Here is a 24,221-nt window from a genome sequence, read left to right as displayed (position 1 = left end):
CTGCAAGCAAGCAGCGAAAGTTGATGCATTGAATTGTCCGCTTTTTGAATTGCGTTTGTGCGTCGGAAACATTGCGTGTAAAGAAAGGCAGACAAAGGTTAATGGAAACGCACATCTGAAAGCTTGAAAAAGAGATAACTCACCAGGAGACATTTAACGTTTTCGTCTTCTATTCTACTGCTACTTTTCTCCGTTAGGTATTTCGCGCCGTTTTCTTTTACATTGATTTCAATGTATATAGTTGTCGCAAGTTTCAAAACCGATGTGTCCTACTGGAATCTATCAGCAGGACGCATATTAGAACGTCATTTTCCCCTATAGAAGGGTGACGTCTGTTTAGTGTGAAACGGTTCTGGAAGTGCTTTGTTTTATTCTGCTCAGGATCGCACCTGGGTGAAAGCTGCGTTGAAGACGACCAGTGCCGCTGGTTCACACAGTTTGCCGTTTGCTCGCGCGGTTGGTGCCAATGTGCCGACGCCTACACGATGGGCCAAGACGGCAATCAGTGCATCCCAGGTGAGCAGGCTCCATGTTAGCGGAATACATGGCAGCCTTTAAAAGTTTTGTTCCGTACTTTTTTATTTATTTATTATTTATTTATTTACAAATACTGCTGTCTCAGTTTCTGAGACATAGCAGGAGTGAGTACAGAGTAAAAAAAAAATGCAATTACAAATACGTTCAACAAAATTCACCAGAATACAAGAAAACATTAACAGAATACATAATTACGCAATTCATCTTCAAAATGCTCAGTACCGAGTCTGCGCAGAGACCCGTCAAGTTTATTCCATAAATCCACCGTCCGCGGAAAGAAGGAAAACTTAAAAGAATCAATATTCGACCTGAAGGGCACAATGTTCAGGGGATCAGATCGTCGAGTACAGCGTGCTGAAGCTGCAACAAAAGAAATCGGCGCCAGAACACTCAAGCCGGTGTGAACTATCTTATGAAGAAGGATAACGCGATCAGAAGAACGCCGATGTTCGAGAGATCGCGGCGTTAAAACGTGCGCATGCGAAGTAGGCGAGAATTGCCAGTCATAGCGACGAAAAATGAACCTGATTGCTTTTTTTTGGACAGATTCTAACATAGCTATGTCGTGCTTGAGGTGAGGTGACCAAACAACCGATGCATATTCTAGTATGGGCCTACCCAAAGTTTTGTATGCAGTCAGTTTGCATTCTCTTGTTGAGTTACTTAACGTGCGTTGGAGATACCAACGTTTTCGACGAGCCTTATTGCAGATTATTTCAACATGCTTGCGCCATTTTAAATTTGATGTTACAGTCACACCGAGGTATTTAAACTCCTTAACATGTGTTAGACTGACTCCGTCATTAGTATAAGTAAAAGAAAGGGGCTGTTTCTTGTTTGAAAAGGTCATAGCTACAGTCTTTTTTAAGTTAATAGACATTTGCCAGGTTTCACTCCAGTTACAAAACAATGAAAAAACGTTATTTAGCGCAGCCTGATCATGAGCATCAGAGATGGTGTTGTAGATAACGCAGTCGTCTGCATACATTCTAAGTTTAACTTGAGTACCTCCAATGATTTCTGCTACGTCATTTATGAAAATAATAAACAAAAGCGGCCCCAGCACCGATGCTTGCGGCACCCCAGATATAATCTGTACCTCTGACGACTTCGCGCGGTTAAACGTAACAAATTGAGAGCGCGACCGTAAGTAATCAGCTATCCAATCAACCAGCTTGCTGTCACCAAAAAATGTACGAAGTTTAACTAAAAGCTTAGCATGGCAAACCAAATCGAAGGCTTTAGAATAGTCAATAAATATGGCATCAAGCTGTCCTCGGCTGTTAAGGGAAGAGGCAATGTCGTGTGTAAATTCAAGCAACTGCGTAACAGTGGAATAGCCAGCACGAAAACCGTGCTGCGATCGGGAAAGAATATTGTTTGCATTTAGATATTCCACAATGTGCTTGTGAATAATGTCCTCCAAGAGTTTAGAGCTGGTGGAAAGTAAAGATATTGGCCTATAATTTGGTAATATTTGTTTGTTTCCGGACTTGAATACGGGCACCACGTTAGCCAATTTCCACAGCCGGGGAACTGTTGTAGAGCCTATTGATTTTTTAAATACTATAGTCAGATAGTTTGCGCACCATTCCGAGAGTACCTCTTTAGGAACATATTTGGAATGCCGTCTGGGCCTGGGCTTTTCGTTACATCAAGTTTTAATATGAGGTTATGAACTCCGGAGGAGGAAACATCAAGATTTGGAAGAGAGGGCAGATTGAGGCGCGCGGAAAATGTGGGATTGGTGCCATTATCGGTAGAAAAAACAGATTTGATGAAGTTGTTGAAGGCATTGGCTATAGTTTCAGATTGGGAGCAGGATTGGTCATTAAGAATAAAGGAAGAAGGCACAGAAGCTGCTTTTTCTTAGGTTATGTCGTTGACAAGCTATGCTTTGTTCTATGTAATCAGCAACAGCACGCAAGTTAAAAAAATATTCAAAGAAATGTGAGGATCCAGTGTGCTGTGAAAATAAGCTTTTATAAGTGTTTGTCAAGAACGCGGTTCTGGTTTAATCACAATTTCGAAGTGCATAGCGCATTACCATATTCGGCAAATTTTCACATGGGAACGCCTCGCTCAGCGTAACTTACGGCACTCGAATATGGAGGATTCCACACAGGATGACGAAGTAATGACAGTGGTTGAATGATGACAAAGCAATTACAGCGATGGTACAACGCCAATGGCGCGATGATGGCATGAATACACTGACAGGAACACCTACAATGGAACGATGACCAAAAAGCGACCATGAACGGCAACAAAAAAAATTTAATTATGGGGTTTTACGTGCCAAAACCACTTTCTGATTATGAGGCACGCCGTAGTGGAGGACTCCAGAAATTTCGACCACCTGGGGATCTTCAACGTGCACCTAAATCTAAGTACACGGGTGTTTTCGCATTTCGCCTCCATCGAAATGCGGCCGTCATGGCCGGGACTCGATCCCGCGACCTCGTGCTCAGTAGCCCAACACCATAGCTAGTGAGCAACCACGGCGGGTCTGAACGACAATGACGACGACAGAATGACGACGCTTTCGTAGTTATGACGGTGGGACAACGACGGCAAGACTATGATTGAACAACGACGAATGACAACGCGGGGACGACGGCAGAGCGGAGAGAACGGAACGGCGACGAATGAAGGAGAATGAATCGCAGTTAAAAACACGTGGTTCGGATCTTGACGATGGAAAGACGACAGGGATGTGTTTGAGCATGCGTCCCGGATTGCAGAAGTCGCCTACATGTGCCGACCACCCGGTTTGTTCTATATCCCGTGCAGGTTCGCCGTACGTCCGGCACGAGCTAAATGTGCACAACAGCCGTTGGCACTCGTAAAGTGGGAGAAAGAGGCAAAAGCAGCTTCGAATTAAAACTAGGGTACATTCTAGCCGAATTGAGATAAAAGAATTCTGGCAGAACGCATCACACGATGATGGCCTACGTTATCGGAGCCCTGAAGCGCTTTTTATCCAAGTCGAGAAATGCATTTGAAGGTTAAATAGGCTATTTCAAAAATACTTTGCCACGAATTGTAGATCAGTATGTTTACCAGGAGCAGAGTCATTGGCAATCAATGTAGATGTAGATGCAGATCCTTGTGATCTCCTGGCAGGTATCCTCTTTGGGAGAATGGCCAAGAATCAAGTAGGTTATAGTAAAGTCTAAAATAAGTCAACATGTTATAATAGGTAAGCTATAATCGAAAGATAGAGATCGTAGAGCCTTCATGATTTTATGAAACTGATAATTCTACCATGACCGTAAAGTAAAACAATTCAAGTTCAACTTTAGTGAAAGAAATGGAGGCTAAAAGAATTGTTTTCACATTTTAAATATCATTCATTCTAAAAGAAAATTTTAAATGGCAGCGCTAACCTTCCTGTCGCTGTTCGCAAACATCCCCGTAGCGGTGTTTCCACTTGTCCTTTTATGCATTGCACTCATGAAGCTACGGTGGAGTGGGGGACGGCTGTGACGCTCCGCCTGCCGAACATCACCGTGTCGCGTAGTTCAAATTTAATTTTGCAAATATAGACGCTACAGCTTCTAGTTTTCGCGCTTACAATGCGCCGAATTCGGTTGCCCTCAGTGAACTGCTGTGCTTCCAGCCATCGGAGTCGCCGCGACAGCCCGCGGTAGCCGCGGTATGTACGCTGCGTAGCACATGTGCATGCAACTGTAGTGCATATGCGCAGCGCTTTCTTGGTGCACGACATGGCTTGGGTACCGGCTCATGCTAGTATGCTCCAGTTTGGCATACGAGACTGAGCTCGTATGCCAAACTGGAGCATACGAGCTTGACTACGTGGTGCGTATCCGCTTTGTCCTGCACTAGCTTGGCCGATGGATGACAGCCTAAGTGAACCTGCGCATTTGGAAGCGCGATCAGTATCTAAATACGAAGCGAAGTCTGGCGAGGCGTCTACCAGGAGCAGCAAGTAGTGAGCGCGTCCTGGCAAGCGTGCCTGTGGTTTGACCTTAAGTTTCCCGTCTTTCGAGGCTAGCTGAGTGTTCAAAACTAGTCAAAGTTAGCAAAAACCCTACGCCCACGACACCCATAAGCAATGTAGCGAAATTTTAATTCCTTCGCGGGCGGCCGCGGCCCAGCGTGAGCAGGTGATAGTCGGCTTCTTCCGGAATTGCGTAATTATTATCGGAATTCGAAAGCAGATTTTCGCTTACGTCAGCCTGTTTATTAAACTGCATGAATAAGTATACACAGTAACATCAGGAAGAAGCGCTGCTATATTCTGCTATATTACGGTTCTGCTATATTACGAAATAAAGCGTCAAGAAAAAAAGTCAGGGGCAGGTTTCGGATTAAAAGAGAGCGTTTGAGAAAAAGGTGACCTTGAGTGCCACTTTCCAGGACCACGCGCCGTGCACGATTGCAAAATTTGGCTGAAATTTTCACAGCAGCGTGTTCTGCCCGCGGACTGCGTTCTTTCACCGAGCCTGAGGGGTGGTTCAGGGCCCGTTTAGTGCGATCAGCATTGAAGCAATGCAGCGACATACCGTATACCGACCCCGCAGGGGCGTCTGCGTCTGCAGGCGTTGGGTGTGTTGCGACACCACGTACCCGAGCACACGAGGGTTGGACCCTCCCGCGTTTAACCGTGCGTGGCTTAGCCGTGTCCGGGGAAAAGGGGATCCTGGGGGTTGAGCCGATGCTGGGTGTTCGGACCTTTAAGGCCCCCCGGCGGAGGCAACACACCCCTTTGGCCTTGGCTTCACGTAGACGGCACCCCCGGACTGAACCACCCGGGGAAAATCGGTAGTTGCCTTTTCCTCCCTCTCTCTCTCCCTCCAGCCTTCGTCTTTCTCTTACTTTTTCATCTTTCCTGTCTTCTCGTAGCTTCCGTTTACTTCCAATATTTCCAGGCAGCAAGGGTTAACCTTGTGTGAATAACCGACCTAGGTTATCTCATATTTGGTTATAGTGATAACGTACAGCTGGCGTTTGCAGGACCTGTTTTTACAGTCCCTGTAACGTCCCCTTGTTGGGCTCCATGGTGGGTGGCTGGCGTTATTGCCGAAAATTAAGTTCTCCTATGGCGAATTCCTTCCCACCCCTCCTTGATCGCCCTCAGAAAAGAGGGCGCACCGAAGATGTATTCAAGTTCTTTGGTCGTGAAAGACCCAACTTCCCACGATTTCATGTGATTCACTCGGAAAAGTCTGACACACAAGTACGCACAATCTCCCCATTTCTAGTTTCAAAGTCCTTAACTGAGGCTCTTGGTCAAGGTTACAAGGCAACAAGGATGGCAAGTGGAGATCTCCTCTTGGAGCTCCAGAATCTGAAACAATTTGAAAAGCTACCCAGTCTCGTGTCATTTGGGGACGTTCAAGTGACAGTGACTCTGCACCGAACTATGAACACTACCCGCGGCGTTGTCTCAGACGATGACTTGCTTCACCTGACAGACGCAGAGCTCTTAGAGGACTTTAGTGAGCAGAATGCTGTCAATCTGAGAAGAATAAAGATGAGGCGCGATGGTAAAGAGATTGCAACCAAACACCTAATACTCACCTTCAATTCAAGTGCCCTACCCGAGTCAATCGAGGGCGGGTACATAAAGCTCCGTGTTAGGCCGTACGTGCCCAATCCACTGCGATGTTTCAAGTGCCAGCTCTTCGGCCACAGTTCGCAGAGCTGCCGCGGCCGCCACACATGTGCGAAATGCAGTGCCCACGAACACACCACTGAAACGTGTGCGAACGCTCTCCACTGTGTAAACTGTGATGGGGAGCACGCCGCGTACTCGCGGTCGTGCCCTTCCTGGAAAAAAGAAAAGGAAATTGTTGCAATCAAAGTCAAGGAAAACATAACTTGCAAGGAGGCACGGAGGCGGGTATCATACCTGCCCAAGAAAACCTTTGCCGATGTGGCGCGTCAGGGGGCAGCGTCACAACGGCCTCCGGCGGCTGTCCGACCCACTAGCAGTTAGTCGGCAGTTACGCCATCTGCCCCCGCGGCGGTTGCAGCTGGCGCTGCTCCGTCAACCGAGGAAAAGGGATCATCGACCCCGAAGGTGGGCGCAGCCGAGGCTGCCTCAACCTCCCAGGTCCCTTCTAGCGCTGGCAACGGCCGGCGCAGCCAAATTCCCCAGGGAGCCCCATCGACCTCCGGGCTGGTGGGCGCAGGGGTCCTGCCCTCCAAGGCGGGACCCTCTCGGGAAACTTCTCGCTCGCAAGAGCACGTGTCCGGCGCCTCACAAGAGGCAATGGACACTACACCTATCCTCAAGGCGCACCAGGCGCCTAAGGAGCGGCGAGGTTCCCTCGAACGCTTCAAAAAGAGCAAAACTCCGGTTACAGGGCCTCGAAAGGGCTCCGTAATCTAAGACATCCCTTCCGTTTCCGTAAACACAGCACCAATTTTATTTAAAATATGGATACACAAATCATTCAATGGAATGTCAGAGGTCTACTTAGGAATCTTGATGATGTTCAAGAACTCATCCATAAACACAATCCAAAAGTGCAGTGTTTACAGGAAACACACTTGAAATCAAAATACACAAACTTTCTTCGACAGTATGTTACATTTCGCAAAGATCGCGATGATGCTGTCGGATCATCGGGCGGTGTTGCAATTATAATTCAAAAAAGCATAGCCTGTCAACGTGTACAGCTACGAACGGCCCTTGAGGCAGTGGCGGTTCGAGTTATTCTGCTGAACAAACTTATCACTATTTCCTCGCTTTATATTCCCCCACATTATAAGCTAAGCAAGCATGAATTTCAGACCTTTATAGATGAATTGCCAGAACCCTATGTTGTTCTTGGCGATTTCAATGCACATAACTACCTGTGGGGCGACTCTCGTATAGATGCGCGAGGACGTCTTGTCGAACAGTTCCTTTTTTCTTCTGGTGCGTGTCTGTTGAATAAGAAGAAACACACATATTACTCTCTTGCAAACAGAACCTATTCTTCCATAGATCTTAGCATAGTCTCCTCGTCTGTACTGCCTGAACTTGAATGGGAAGTTACCGACAACCCTTACGGCAGCGACCACTTCCCTATACTGCTAAGATCACCGAAAGAAAACGAATATCCACCACACGCTTCTAGGTGGAAGACTGAGACAGCTGATTGGGAGAAATTTCGATCTCTTACTAGTAACTCATGGGCTGACCTGTCTTCCTTAGGAATTGATGCTGCAGTCGCGTTCTTTACAGCATTCATATTAGATGTCGCATCTAAATGCATATCAGAAGTAAATGGCATGGCGTGCAAACGGCGTGTCCTGTGGTGGAACGACGATTGTAGGATCGCTCGTAAAAATCAGAACAGGGCGAGGGGGTTGCTACGCGCTTCTCCCACTGCGGAGAATCTTAGCAATTTTAAAAAAAGTAAAATCCCAAGGTAGGCGAACCCGCCGACAGGCCAGACGAGAAAGTTGGCAGAAGTTTCTATCGCGAATCAACTCGTTTACTGATGAGGCCAAAGCCTGGGACAGGGTTAATGGAATAAGAGGGCGGCAAACATGTTCACTGCCTTTGGTAAACACAGAAGGCAATACCCTGCAAGCTCAGGCAAACTCACTTGGGGAGCACTTTGAGCACGTGTCGAGCTCAATTCACTATTCCCAATTCTCTTTGAAACTTAAAGAAATAGAAGAACGTAAGCCAATCTTACAAAAATCCAGAGAGAATGAACCGTATAACCAGCCCTTCAGTATTGCCGAGATGAGAGCTGCATTGAACACCTGCAAAAGCACTGCACCGGGACCTGACCGAGTCATGTATGACATGATCAGAAACTTACATACTGACACACAACTTACACTTCTCACACTTTACAACACTATGTGGGCTGCGGGATACCTTCCATCCACATGGAAAGAAGCGATTGTGGTCCCTGTTCTTAAGCAGGGTAAAGACCCTTCCTTGGCGCCAAGTTACCGACCAATAGCTCTTACAAATTGTCTCTGTAAGCTTTTCGAAAAAATGAATAATCGCAGACTTATACACTTCCTTGAACTCGCCAATATGCTCGATCCCAGTCAGTGTGGATTCAGAGAAGGACGATCGACTAGCGATCACCTTGTGCGCATTGAAGGAAATATCCGCGATGCATTTGTTCATAAACAGTTTTTCCTATCAATATTCCTCGACATGGAGAAGGCGTATGACACAGCATGGCGTTACGCGATCTTGCGAGACTTGTCGGGAATGGGCATCCGTGGAAATATGCTGAACACTATTGAAAGCTATTTGTCAAATCGTACCTTCCGAGTAAAAGTAGGTAATGCACTGTCACGTCCTTTTACGCAGGAAACTGGTGTACCCCAGGGAGGCGTGCTGAGTTGCACTCTCTTTATCGTTAAGATGAACACACTACGTGCTTCACTGCCACCGGCCATCTTTTATTCCGTATACGTAGACGATATACAAATAGGCTTCAAATCCTGCAACCTCACAGTATGCGAGAGACAGGTACAGCAGGACTTGAACAAGGTTTCCAAGTGGGCAGACGAAAACGGATTTAAAATCAACCCCCACAAAAGTTCCTGTGTTTTTTTTACTAGAAAGAGAGGACTGGTTCCAGATCCTTGTGATCAAGTCTGTGGACATCAAATACCTATCAACAAAGAACACAAATTTCTAGGTATTAGACTAGACTCCAAGCTTACTTTTATACAACACATTAAATATCTTAAAGAAACATGTCTAAGGACAATGAACCTACTTAAAATTCTATCCCACTCAACATAGGGTAGCGACAGGAAGTGTTTGATGAATGTTTATAAGAGCCTAATTCGATCACGATTGGACTATGGCGCCGTCGTATATAACTCTGCTGCTCCGAGCGCACTAAAGATCCTAGATCCTGTCCACCATCTAGGTATCCGCTTAGCCACTGGCGCTTTCAGAACTAGCCCGATTGAAAGCTTATACGCGGAATCAAATGAATGGTCCCTCCATCTACAGAGAAGTTACATCAGCCTTACATATTTCCTGAAAATACATTCCAATCATCAACATCCATGTTTTCACACTGTTAACGATATGACATGTACTACACTTTTCCATAATCGTCCCTCTGTAAGACAGCCTTTCTCGCTTCGTGTGAGGGAGCTTAGTCATCAAATGCGTGTTCCACTCCTCGAGCTTCGCCTAATGCATCCAACCAAGGTGTTACCACCTTGGGAGTGGCAGCTGATTGAATGTGACATATCCTTTTTTGAAGTAACAAAACACGCACCAGAGATAGAAATCCGAATGCATTTTCTTGAACTCCAGCACAAGCACTCCTGCGCAGAGTTCTACACAGACGCTTCGAAGTCAAATGCCGGGGTGTCTTATGCTGCCTTCGGCCCATCCTTCTCAGAATCTGATGTACTGCATCCGGAAACAAGTATCTTTACGGCCGAGGCCTACGCAGTACTGTCTTCTGTAAATCACATAGGAAAATCGAAACTTCAAAAATCAGCGATATATACAGACTCCCTAAGCGTCGTGAAGGCCTTGATGTCACCCTATAGACACAAAAATCCAGTACTTCATTAACTATATTCCGTCTTGTGTAAAGCGTACATATCTAACCAGCATATCATTATATGCTGGGTGCCTGGCCATAGGAGCATCGAGGGCAACGTTCTGGCGGACGAGATGGCCACGTCTATAGCATCGCACGCCGTTAACCCTACCGCTGAGGTGCCTGTCACAGATCTGAGGCCTTTCTTGCGAAGGCGGCTGCGGGCCCACTGGCAACGCATGTGGGACGCGGAAAAAGATAATAAGCTCCACCTAATGAAGCCACAGTTAGGACTCTGGCCCTCTACAACAAAATCGCGCTGAACAGATGTCCTATTCTGTCGTTTAAGAATAGGACACACATATGGCACCCGTAACTTTCTACTGACCGGAAGTGAGCCTCCAACCTGTACTAGATGCGGGGAGAGGCTGACCGTACTCCACGTGCTCGTGGAGTGTCGGGAAGCCGAATCTGAGAGAAAGAGACATTTTTCATTAGCATACCGACAGCACATTCCTCTTCATCCTACAATGCTTCTTGGTCCAGAACCGCTTTTTAATACAGACTCAGTGCTAGGTTTTCTTAGAGATGTGGCCTTAAATGTTATTAGTCCCATGAATTCGTAGCGCCTCCTCTATCGAGAGGATGCCACTGCGATAACTGTTTTGCATAGCACATGCCTCCAGGCCCTTGTGTTTCAAGGGCTCTAAGGAGGCAGTAGTGGTCTGGCATTTCTCATAATATGATATATTTTACCTATCGTATCATTCTTTTTATATGCATCTAAATTTTCATAGTACAAGTCATACGTCATCGCCATAATTTTATCATACAGATTTTACGCACTTTAGAGTGTATATTTTAAGGCCTCTTTACAGCCACCTCACACCAACTCCATAGTAATCATAAGTACACTGCAAACTCATTAGCACACACATGGCGCTCTTTGGCCATACCTGGCCCTTCCGCCACAAAACCCCATGCATCATCATCACCGTATACCGAGCGCCAAAGCGTTTATGCAGCCGTGCTCGCACTTTCCCCGCTCACGCTATGCCACGTAGCGGGGCCACAGCCAAGTCCATGCGTGGTGCGGGTTGAAGGAGGCTGCATATGCAGTGGGTCATGCCTGGTCACCCAAGTTGGCAAAAAAGAGGTCCAATAAAGGGCGGTACATACCCAGTGCCACATACTGAGTTCCACATAACCAGTGAGCTGAATGGGTCGCAAACAGGTTTATTAAAGAGTGGCGCATGCACCCAAGTTGTACCAGCCGTTGGTATCGAACAGTGTTCCCTCAACACAGTAGCCCAATGGGCTCTCCATTAGACCATAAACTACCCAGTGAAGCAAATTGGCGAGAAAAGCGTTAGAGACCAAAATAGGTTGACAGAACAACAGACAAACAGATCGCCTGATCTCGAAAACTGCATCAGGTGCCATAAGGATGCTAATCGGATTAACACAAGTTTTGAAATCTTCTTCTCAAGTGTGCTACTCTATTGAAAAATGAATCGCGAAGTGTGAAGGCTCGAACTATCATCATTGGTCATGCAATATTGGTAGCTGGATAGCAAACTCACTTCAACAAAGCGACATCTTTAAAGCGTGCCTCTCTGCTTTTTGCACTACTTTGTGGCTGCTGGCTCGCACGATGGGCTGGTCTCGGAGTGAATGTCAACCTAGATGGCCAACTGAGGCCAATATACAGCGAGCACTGAGGCAAGCTCGAGAACAGCCGGCGTCGAAACGTATGCTGAGATCGCGGGAGCTGGAGGTTCCGAACAAGCGCTGAGAGTAGTGGGAACGCCTTCAACAACCAGCGGAGCACAGTTTCAGATTGGTACATCCTGACTTGTAAACTTGAAGATTGGCAGGATCTAGTGGGGGCAATGAGCACCCAGGAGAGCAGTCAACATTTCGTCCAGAAAGACGAAACATAGCAGCGTCGACACTCAGCTTAGGCACGGGCCAGGACGAAAGGCTATTTACGCTAGAGGAAACATTCAGCGGAATAACTTTTAACTAACTTTATTTCCCTCAGAGGTGAATGTATGCTGACTTAACCTATTTCGCACCATTGTTCCCATTCGAGAGCAAATCACAGCGACATTGGAAAATGCTACAGAAGCGTGTATATTTTTAAGATGTAATAAAATGACAATTCACCATGTCGTAGAAGGTCGAAGCGTTTAAATAGTACCAACCTATTACCGGTTATTAGTTTCGCATCCCGTTCGTGCGGTTACTACTTCATGTCAGTTTTACCGCCGTATTGTTTTTTCGGCAAGGAGCGAAAACAAGGGCTCTTAGGTAAGTTACCCGATACTATTGTGCAACATTTTAGTATAGTGGTTTTGTCTAATGTGTCTCGCACTGCGATAGTATGTAGAACTTTATTTAGGCAGAGTTATGGTGCAAACGTCAGCGCGTTCGCATGAATGTTGCAAAACGGGAACAATCGCACAAAGCGGTAGCGTGCCTGCTGCTGAAATCGCCGTCGCTACTGACGTAATGAATGGAAATTTTTACCAAGCAGATGCCTCCTCGTAAGTTTATGTCACTTGAGGAAACTGTACGTGGTCATCAACAATGATTTTTCGGGGAAAGTGCATTCTGTGCTTTTACCGCCACCAAACGCGTGTGATGTACACACTGATGAACAATAAGGCGACGCCGACCTGGCGTATGTAGACGCGGTGCCAAATGAAGTTGCAGGTCGAATAGAGCTTCGCGCATCAGGCTCCGAGGAATACGAAGGTGAGAATGAGGAATGCGTACGTTCAAAGGCGAAAAAAGAACAAAAGCGAGAGCGATTCCTAAATGGAAGCGCTCTCAATGGGATCTCAATGGATAGCGCAGAGGGCCAGCCCTTGCGAGTAACTTACACTGAATTGGTGGACGCAAACCCACTTGAATGTTTCAACCACTTCTTTAAAAAGAAAATAAATGTCCTGATAACTGATAACTGATCCAGCAGCGGAGCACTCAAACGCTTGCTTGCGCGAGTCAGCTGATGCGATAAAGCTTTCTTCTCCATTGACTGCTGTGGCGAAGTAACATATGAATTTTTTATGTCTAGCCAGAGAAATATGGAATGTCTTCAGGCCAACTAATACTTCCGAAACCATAGCGCAGCACGACCGGAGCCATAGCTGCTAGATTTGCGAGACAGGCTACCCCGCATGCATGGCAACGGCACACGCGCAACCATTAAAGAAACACGTGCTCGCCGCGAAACACTGTGAAAAATATATAAAGCTTAAAAAGCTTCTTTCGTCATTTCTTCATTTGATGGCGCTAGCTTCTTTACGAAAACTGTCCACTTGAAGCGGCGCGAAAACGGAAACATACGAACTATAATACGGCCGCGCACGTGTGTGTCGTCTGGTCGAGCAGCTGGAATATGCCGCGTTTCGTCGCCAGGGCGGCGTGCAACGCACTCTTTTCGACGCGCCGCCTATCCAGCGCTGGTTCCCCATGCGGAGAAAAGAAGACGCAGCACGAAGTATGGCAGCTTCACGTTGTGCACGCTGAGGTCATGTGTGCACTATTTCTTTCGCCGCAACGAGATACCGACGGTCGAGATGATAACTAACGAGATTTCGAAGCGTATGGTTTTCCCATCACTGAAGCGGTGTACTGTGCGTCGCCTACTTGCCGAGATCGGATTCAAGCACGAGAAGAGGAGCCGCAATTTTCTGCTTATCGACCGGGATGACATCACTGAATGGCGCAATCGCTACCTTCGTGACGTGGAGCGGTACCGGGCGGAAGGCCGAAAGATATTTTTCCTGGAGGAGACATGGGGGACGGCGGGACACACTCGGTCGATCGTGGGGAGGGACACCGGGTTGCAAAAGCGCGGATGCCTATACGCTCGATCAAATGGCATGTCGACAGGTCTGAAACAATCTTCTGGAAAAGGCCAGCGCCTGATTGTGACCACATCGACAGCGAGGATGGCTTCGTCCACGGCTGCTTAGATATATTCTGAGGCCAAAAAACAAGCGACCACCACGAAGAAATCGATGACAATCGCTTCGAGGGATGGTTTAATGACGTTCTGCAGAAGTTACCTGCTGGTAGCGTCATTGTTTTGGACAATGCACCTTACCATTCCCAGTGAGAAGAGAAATTGCCGACGACAGCTTGGAAGAAAGAAAAAATATAGTAGTGGCTGAAGAGCAAGAACATCACCTATACCGGAAGGATAGTGAAAAAGCAGCTGCTTCAGTTGGTAGCATCAGTAAAGCCACGCTTTCTGAGCTACATCCTAGACAATGAAATTGAAAGGGCTGTCTGACACGTCTGGGAGTTACCGCATCCAACCCATTATCATCCAGCTGGGTGAAGATGACACTGAAGAAAGCGACTCCGTCTGTGAGCTGACCGGCATTGAGCCACTGGATGAAGGAAACAACTTATTAACGAAAGAACAGCCCTTATTCATCATCATCATCACTATCAGCCTGGTTATGCCCACTGCAGGGCAAAGGCCTCTCCCATACTTCTCCAACTACCCCGGTCAACGTACTAATTGTGGCCATGTTTTCCCTGCAAACTTCTTAATCTCATCCGCCCACCTAACTTTCTGCCGCCCTCTGCTACGATTTCCTTCCCTTGGAATCCATTCCGTAACTCTTAATGACCATCGGTTATCTTCCCTCCTCATTACCTGTCCTGTCCATGCCCATTTCGTTTTCTTGATTTCAACTAAGATATCATTAACTCGCGTTTGTTCCCTCACCCAATCTGCTCTTTTCTTTTCCCTTAACGTTACACCTATCATTTTTCTTTCCATAGCTCGTTGCGTCGTCCTCAATTTAAGTAGAACCCTTTTCTTAAGCCTCCAGATTTCTGCCCCGTACGTGAGTACTGGTAAGACATAGCTGTTATAAACTTTTCTCTTGAGGGATAATGGCAACCTGCTGGTCATGATCTGAGAATGCCTGCCAAACGCTCCCAGCCCATTCTTATTCTTCTGATTATTTCAGTCTCATGATCCGGATCCGCAGTCACTACCTGTCCTAAGTAGATGTATTCCCTTTTGGCAGCCCTTATTAGGGCTTCCAAAAGTTTGCTGGTGGATTCACAGCAGCCAAGCATTCTCCCGTGACCTCTCATATAAATAAGTAGTTCATTTGGTGACATATTCCTTTTAATGGAAGCACAATTCTGAAAAAGCAACGTCCTGCACAGATCGTGCGCATTATAAGAATTGGTACGGAAACGCGCTGAAATCGATGGGAAATCAGAATGCGAATACAATCATTAACCCTGAATAACTATGTGGGGCCCAAAATGCTCATTCGGCCAGCCACTGTCCAGCTTGACACGAAAAAGCAGCAGTGAACGCGAAACTGAGAGCCACTCTTAGCACCCTGCACGTGAAAGCACATTCATGTGGTCGCATTGTTTCTTTGGTTATCTGGTTCAGCAAATAATGTGGAGAAGAGAACAGTTATAAATCATCGTTGGCTTAGTGAGGCCCGAAGTGCTCACTAGGACAGCCATTCTCGTGTTGACGGGCCCTACGGTGAAGTAGCAGCAGCCGAGGTGAAATTGACCGCCAATGTTGGCAGCCTGCATTTCGAAAGGAAAAAATAGCAGTTGTGTTGGAGCCATTGTCAAGCTTTACAAGCACCTAAAGGCTAATACATGCATACTTAAGGAAGGGAACTGCGCTAAAAAAGACACGGACGAGTAATGACATGGACGGGCGCAAACTCGCGACTGATTTTATTCAGAAAGAACATAAATATATATATACCCAGATATACCCAGATGCCGTGGCAGAGAAGCTTCTGCAAAGCTTGAAACCTAGAACACCTCAAGAAGGTGGCGGTCAACCGAAGACCAGCCCGGCGGTTCTCCCCTATATTCATAGGGTCTCCCACAACCTAAAGAATGTAGCCAATCGCTACGGTGTGCCGGTGGTATTTTCTGCCCCACGCAAGTTGGCCTCTTTGTGCCCCCGGATTGTCTCCGGCGAGGAATGCGTGCAAGACTGCACGAAAGGTCACGCCACCCAGTTTCTCAGGTGTTCGGTCGGGGCTGTGTATGAAATTCCCCTGACATGTGCAAAAGTTTAAATTGGGCAGACGGGCCGTTGTATAAATGAACGACTAAGGGAACATCAGCTTTCTATGGTTAACGAAAAAGGGTCAAATTTGGCCTTACATTGCGGCGCATGCCCTTTGGCTACGCCTGATAAAGCATGCCAGCCTTTGCTGGCTAGAACCAAAATCTTAAGGCGCAGTGGTAACCAGGTAGCACGTGAACTCGCAGAGGCTTTTTACATTGATAAGTCAGGTGATGAATGCGTAAGCGATTCTAGTATCAATTTGTATAAGAAAGAGAAAACGTTCTTGGCATGTGCGCTTAGGCAATGAGTGAATAAGAATCTGGGTATATATATATTTATGTTCTTTCTGAATAAAATCAGTCGCCAGTTTGCGCCCGTGCATGTCATTACTCGTCCGTGTCTTTTTTAGCGCAGTTTCCTTCCTTAAGTATGTACGACCGACTCGCCCAACAACGTGCTCTCCTAATACATGCAGCCAAGCAAAAACAAAAACATACCGTCAGCTTCGTTTACTCCGCTGCACAGTCATTTAATTTCATCAAGCCACTTGAACAAATAAGAGCAATGCAGGGCAACATGCCCCTGTTAGGTGGCCTTCTTCCATGTAGTTGTGCTGCCCCTACTGTTTTTTCCGGCCTGTTGAGATGAATAATGCCAATGTCAGAAGGCCCAAAATACTCTATTGGGCAGCCACCCTCGAGCATGACGGGCCCTGTGATGAAATAACAGTAGGCGGGGCACGCTTGAAAGCCACCTTTAGCAGTCTGCATTTCAAAGCGCAGTTATGCGTAGCCATTGTAGGTGAAACAGCAGCAGTCAGTGCGAAATTTCCAGCCACTGTTGGCAGTTTGCATGCCAAAGCATAATTATGTGGTTGCATTCGTTTGGTTATCTGGCAAAGGCAAGTAATGTGAATAAGAGAACAATTATCAAACATCATTAGCTTAGTGAGGCCCAGAAAACTCATTTGGGCAATGACCGTCGAGCTTGGTGGGCCCCTTGGTGAAATAGAAGCAGTCGGGGGCACAATTGAAAGGCACCTTTCGCGTCTGCACTTCAAAGCGCAGCCATGTCGTAGACATTGTAGGGGAAACAACAGTAGTCAACGCGAAATTTACCCCCACTGTTAACAGTTTGCATGCAAAAGCACATTCATACATGTGGTCGCATTCTTCCTTTTGGTTGTCTGGCTCAGGCAAGTGAGGCGGATAAGAGAACAATTATCATACATCATTACCTTAGTGAGGCCCAAAATACGCATGTGTGTAGCTATTAGTAGCAGTAGTCGAAGGCACGCTTGAAAGGCACCATTAGCAGTCTGCACGACAAAGCGCAGTCATGCCGTAGTCATTGTTGGTAAAACGGCAGCAATCAATGCGAAAATGAAAGCTACTCTTGGCAGCTTGCATGCAAAAGCAAATTCATGTGGTGGCATTGTTTATTTTCGTTATCTGGCTCAGGAAGGTAATGCGAATAAGAAGAATTGTCAAACACCATTAGCTTAGTGAGGCCTAAAATACTCATTCGGGTACCTATTAATAGCAGCAGTCGAGCGCACGCTTAAAAGGCACCGTTTGCAGTCTGCACAGCAAATCATAGTCATGCCGCAGCCATTGTTCTATTTGTTTATCTCACCGGGCAAATAGCACGAATGTAAGCATAATTATTCACCCTGAATAGCTCTCCTGGCATTGCTTGTACTAAAAATGCTGAGCAAAGTTGAATGTGTTTTATTGAGGCAATTATTTAATTCACAAGCCATCGGCATAGTGAAGGCCAGGTTCAGACAATGACATTGGTGAAGTAATAAATGGTGAAAGTTGAAAAAGCTCTCAGTGCACTGCTTTGCTGCGCTCCATTCATTGAACAATGTCTTTGTAACGATGAAAGTGTCAGACAGGAAATGACACCCTAATGCACAATATTATTTGTCTTGAAGATTTTCACCAGCAAATAACACGAATGTAAGCATAAGTATTCACCCTGAATAGCTCTCCTGGCATTGCTTGTACTAAAAATGCTGAGCAAAGTTGAATGTGTTTTATTGAGGCAATTATTTAATTCACAAGCCATCGGCATAGTGACGGCCAGGTTCAGACAATGACATTGGTGAAGTAATAAACGGTGAAAGTTGAAAAAGCTCTCAGTGCAGTGCTTTCCTGCGCTCCATTCATTGAACAATGTCTTCGTAACGATGATAGTGTCATACAGAAAATGACACCCTACTGCACAATATTATTTGTGTTGAACATTTCACCAGCAAATAACACGAATGTAAGCATAATTATTCACCCTGAATAGCTCTCCTGGCATTGCTTGTACTAAAAATGCTGAGCAAAGTTGAATGTGTTTTATTGAGGCAATTATTTAATTCACAAGCCATCGGCATAGTGACGGCCACGTTCAGACAATGACATTGGTGAAGTAATAAACGGTGAAAGTTGAAAACGCTCTCAGTGCACTGCTTTGCTGCGCTCCATTCATTGAACAATGTCTTTGTAACGATGAAAGTGTCAGCCAGGAAATGACACCCTACTGCACAATATTATTTGTCTTGAAGATTTTCACCAGCAAATAACACGAATGTAAGCATAAGTATTCACCCTGAATAGCTCTCCTGGCATTGCTTGTACTAAAAATGCTGAGCAAAGTTGAATGTGTTTTATTGAGGCAATTATTTATTTCACAAGCCATCGGCATAGTGACGGCCAGGTTCAGACAATGACATTGGTGAAGTAATAAACGGTGAAAGTTGAAAAAGCTCTCAGTGCAGTGCTTTCCTGCGCTCCATTCATTGAACAATGTCTTCGTAACGATGATAGTGTCATACAGAAAATGACACCCTACTGCACAATATTATTTGTGTTGAACATTTTCACCAGCAAATAACACGAATGTAAGCATAATTATTCACCCTGAATAGCTCTCCTGGCATTGCTTGTACTAAAAATTCTGAGCGAAGTTGAATGTGTTTTATTGAGGCAATTATTTAATTCACAAGCCATCGGCATAGTGACGGCCAGGTTCAGACAATGAATGACATTGGTGAAGTAATAAACGGTGAAAGTTGAAAAAGCTCTCAGTGCACTGCTTTCCTGCGCTCCATTCATTGAACAATGTCTTTGTAACGATGATAGTGTCATACAGAAAATGACACCCCACTGCACAATATTATTTGTGTTGAACATTTTCACCAGCAAATAACACGAATGTAAGCATAATTTTTCACCCTGAATAGGTCTCCTGGCATTGCTTGTACTAAAATTGCTGAGCAAAGTTGAATGTGTTTTATTGAGGCAATTATTTAATTCACAAGCCATCGGCATAGTGACGGCCAGGTTCAGACAATGACATTGGTGAATTAATAAACGGTGAAAGTTGAAAAAGCTCTCAGTGCACTGCTCTGCTGCGCTCCATTCATTGAACAATGTCTTTGTAACGATGATAGTGTCATACAGGAAATGACACCCTACTGCACAATATTATTTGTGTTGAAAATTTTCACCAGCGTATGTGATGGGCCGCGAAGCCATCAGTTTACTAAGACTGAAAGCGTGAAAAATGCAACAGCACAGCAAGTCACTGTTTCACAATATGCACCCTTTCATGTGCACATCTGGTGAGCTGCCACATGCACTGATGTATAAACATGAACCGAGGTAAGAGGCAAAGTTACTGTGCAAGCCACATGACGCTTTTAAGCAAAGGTATCTGTAAACCTTTATGTTTTCATAGACGATCGAAATTCGTATTAAGCAAGTTGGTTAATCACATGGCGGAAACAACGCAGGACGCTGGCGACAGAAAACACAGCGAGTAGGCAGATTGAGAATACGAGGTAGAGCAGTGAGAAAGGCTTTTATGAGATAGAAGAGGCCAGCCCTGCTTTCTACAAGAGTTAGTGCTTTGAACGAGATTGGTTACTGAAAATGTGTAAAAAGACTTTGCTGAAAGAAAACTAGCAAAAAGAAATGCTAATATAAAATAAAAAGGCAGAAATAAGAGTAAGCGCAAACACCCATGGAAGCAAGCACGTATTCACACACAAACGCGAAAACTGAGAAAATGTCAAAAATAAAGAAATGTGGGAAATAAAAAAAATATTGACAAGGGGTGCTATGCAGGATGCGCCGAGTTTCTCGTTCCCCCGAGTTTTACCCGAGTTTGCCCGACGGCAGTCAGTGAACGGAGATAGCGCAGAACACGCAAAAGCTACAGGCAAAAAAATATGTAGACAAGAAGCCGCGTATGACAACGTGAGCGCACCCTGCGCGGCACGCTGCTTCCACGTTTCAAGCTCAGAAGGCTGCACAACGAAACGCGCCAGCGCCGCGTATTGTTATCAGCGGATTATCGCAACTTAGCAATACCGTGACTGTCCCGCTGTCTGTCTGCACACTTGCCGTGAGCCGCTTGCCACGCCTTTCCCGGGCGCGTCAAGAGCGTGCCTCCTTTTTCGGGCACTATCTTTCTATCCCCCATCGAATTCAAACAGGGTACATGCGGCGCATTTTTGCACCTACACTTTCACTCAAACGAATACGTTAAAACACAACAAATAAAATAACGAAAATTTTTATTGCTTTAAGTATCTGTGTTTTTGTTTTCAGTGCTAGAAATTTGTGATGACAAACGGAGATCGAGCAGAATATTAAATTTTGCACTTCTTGCCGCGAGTGGCGACAGTGAGGCGAAAGCTTAGAAGCAGATACATTGAAGAGGGTCACACACACGAGGGCATTCATACAGTGATAAGTTGCCTAGGGGCGCTGCAGTACCATTCTCAATAAAGTCAGTCATGATCCATGGAGGGTCATGGCCACTCTTTCTCTATTAGGGGAATAGAAACGCAGCGCCGCGGTACGGCTGTTCATCGCAGGCGCTTCACTAGGCTATTAAGGCCACCGCTTTAGCAACTAATAACGACACAACGGCTGTCGTTGCAAAATGGCGGTATGTTATTTTAGAGTCCGTAGTGAAACAGTTCAGTGAAAATGTATCAGTTTATCTTTGTGCACGAAGCCTCTGCGATACATTGCGAAAAGTGCGTGCTTCCCAGCGACACAATTCATCGCTTGTCATCGCTTGCCCAGTGAAGGTGCCTCTGAGCGCGTGTACGCAGTATTTGAGTGTGTTGTGCACTCCAAGGTGTTTGCGGATTACCTCTGTTGGAGCCAGCAGCGATCGCAGATAGATATCGTAACGACACCGCAGCAATCGCAGTTTGGCAGGTGAGGGCTCTTATGTGCAGTTGTAAAATGAGACTTCGAACGGAGAAAGGTCTTGCACTGGGTCTAGAAGAGCGAGCGATTCTCGGACGCTGATCGTGATTACGACGCTGTAGCTGCGATACGTCAACGATGACAGAGCAGCCATCTCAAACGACTGCTGCGATACGCACTCCTCAGCATCGTCTTCCCCCTCGGCGTATCGACGCCTTGCAAGCAGCTACTGTGACGTGCCGATACTTATTTCCCGTGTGCTACGTCGCCGCAATGCAGGTAATGAAACCGTGTTTTGGGGGGCCATCTCAGCCCGAGAAGATGTATGCATAAGCCAGCGACAGTCAACGCTTTGTTTTTGATAGTGGTGCTCAGTACATCACCGATGACAGTGCGTTGTGCGTGTTTTATGTCGGCAGTCAAGATTATTGATGCCTCTCAGCTCGACACCGCGTCGCTTTTGCCGAAAGATAAGTTGGGCGTGGCCCAACCGTGGTGGTTGCGCGCACAAGAGTTACATACCTCGCGCGGGGCGTGACCTCTGGTTTTGATTGACAGGCGAACTCGTGCTAAACTCCAAGTTCAACTCGGGAACATGGCGGCGGCAGCAGCAGCAGCCTGTGTCATTGGAGCCAGTGGCAGCAAGCGTCAGTATGACAGTCTGGACCCGTCCACCTACATGACCGACGTGGAGTTTCAGCGTCATTTTCGCCTGTCGAAGACCTCAGTGCGCTGGCTGTGTGACGAGCTAGGCGAAGACTCTCGTCTGCGGAGACAGCGTAGCGGGCTTCATTCGCTCACCGTCGTAGAGCAAGTCCCCTGCGCCCTCCGTTTCTACGGGACTGGGAGTTTTCAGGGAAGCGTCTGCGCCGAGCGTTGCATTGACGTCATCAAACTACTGTTAGCCGCTGTCAGAGATGTGTCTGACGCGCTTATCGATGCGGCAGTGCGTAAGCGGTGGCTAGCTTTCCCGAATACTGTGGCTGAGCGGGCATCCATAAAAGAATGCTTCCTACTTAGCGGGAACATTACGAACATAGTCTGGTGTGTCGACAGAACGTACGTAGGAATTAAGGCGCCTTCAATGTCAGCGTTACTGTGATTAGCATTGAAGCAATGTCTAGACGCGCCATATGGCCAAATTTGTCACTTCTGTGTAGCCGACTTATATATTGTGTTACCGACATCTCCCATGCGGCTGCCTATGATACTGCCTTTTTCGCGGGTTGCTGACTTTTTGCCGATTGTTCTACTTGTCTGTCAGGGTGCCTTCCAAATGGCTCACTTTCTTGGGAAATAGGTTAATTAAGTATAAATAGATAAATGTATATCACAAATTGTGTGAAGTAACCTATGAATGCTAATCCCATAAACAACTTGGGGTTCTTCATCGGTGAAGTTAGTATGCATATTGCTGAATTTTGGTAATACTGAATTTTGATCATCTATGGCCGCACTGTGAAAGACCGAGGCGTTGCGCAATTTGTTGCAGCGCGAGATGTGGATGTTGCGCCAAGCCGGTTGTGCCTATGCATTTGTGGCGAAATGAAAATGCATTGAGAATCTTAGTGTGCTAGCTTGCATGAATGAAATACTTCAGATTGTTTTCTCTGTTCACTGTTGATGCATATGCCAGAGGTTCAGTGTTTCTTTCTTTCTTTGTTTTTTTTTTTGGGGGGGGGGGGGCAGCGTTATTCTGGATGGATAAATCATTTATTTTCGTCTCATAATGGGGCTCTAATTCTAAAGCAGTAGAACAATGCAGATCCAATGCTCTGCAGAACTCGGTGTGCGTGAAGATGTCATGAACCACCAAAGCAAGGTTACATATCGGGATAAACGTGGTGCAGATGCCAATGAAAAGTGGGTCTTTAACCCGCCATGGTAAAAATGAAAATTGCAGAGCAAGTAGACCCTTTGTACAGCTTTAGAGCAATGATTACACAACGCGTGATATGCTCAAACGAGTAAAAGCTTGCCGCAATGCCAAAGTAGGGTGAGTGACATGCAGCATATATTGGCATTGAACATGCCTTGTAACCGCTATCTTTATCGTAAGCCTTGCTGTCACACCTTTCCCTCCGGCACTCCTTTTACTGAAACGTGGCACTGTCTTTCCATTGGTGTAATAATGATGATGGTAACGGCAGCAGTAAGGCTGGTTAATGCTTGCCCCTTTGATTCCTGTGAGTTTAGTGTAAAAGAATATGGCACGTGCGTACACCTCTGCTGCAAAATTTTACTCTTTGATTTTTTTAGAGCTAATTTGTATTGGGATATTTCAAAGATGTGCGCCATTGTGGCCTAATCACTAGAGCATTGGCGAGGTTGAAGACTGGGTGTATTGGTACAGAATCTTGAAGTTGAATGGCAAAACAATTCGACGGGGCACAACGAAGAGAAATGCACACAACAGAACGCTCTGCTGTGTGTGTTACTCTTCTTTGTGTGCCGTCGAATTGTTGTGCGATCCAACTACAAATAGAGCATTGTGCTTCTTTGGTGCAGGACCTAGAAAGTGTGAGCTATTCGACAACATGCCAGTGCCTTGCCACAGGATTATGCTAGTAGGAAGGTTTGCAAACAAAGCCACTTTCAAGTCCATCTGATCATGTAATACAAGCACTGATTGAAAAAACCGTCATACAAAAAATAATAGTGAAATCAGTCGGCTGTGAAATGCGTAATTTGTATCTTGACACTGTTGACATAACAGGTGCCATACCGGCCTCAAAATTGTACTGGACAGAGCAGTTTGTTTCCTATGTGAAGCCCAAGCTTCCATTACATGCTGTGCAGCTTTGCAGATAACCAAGCTCAGTTTGTTTTGACGTGCTAGACAACATTCACTGTAATCTGTTTTTGATTCTA

The 24,221-nt window shown here is 46.1% G+C and overlaps 1 protein-coding gene across 5 annotated transcripts in view; it reads left to right on the top strand.

Annotated features, from left to right (window-relative positions):
* Window positions 1–24,221, top strand: part of LOC126523926 (uncharacterized) — a 185,801-nt gene that overhangs the window by 127,982 nt on the left and 33,598 nt on the right. For all 5 annotated transcript variants that reach the window (XM_055066999.2, XM_055066996.2, XM_055067000.2 and 2 more), the window contains one exon: window positions 382–516. In XM_055066999.2, coding sequence (XP_054922974.1) covers window positions 382–516 — 135 coding nt within the window. The remainder of the gene's footprint in view (window positions 1–381; window positions 517–24,221) is intronic.

This window comes from Dermacentor andersoni, chromosome 6 (assembly GCF_023375885.2).
Source record: "Dermacentor andersoni chromosome 6, qqDerAnde1_hic_scaffold, whole genome shotgun sequence".
In the NCBI taxonomy this organism is placed as follows: Eukaryota; Metazoa; Arthropoda; class Arachnida; order Ixodida; family Ixodidae; genus Dermacentor; species Dermacentor andersoni.
Note: the sequence above shows the minus strand (reverse complement) of the source record. Positions and strands in the feature narration are given on the sequence as shown.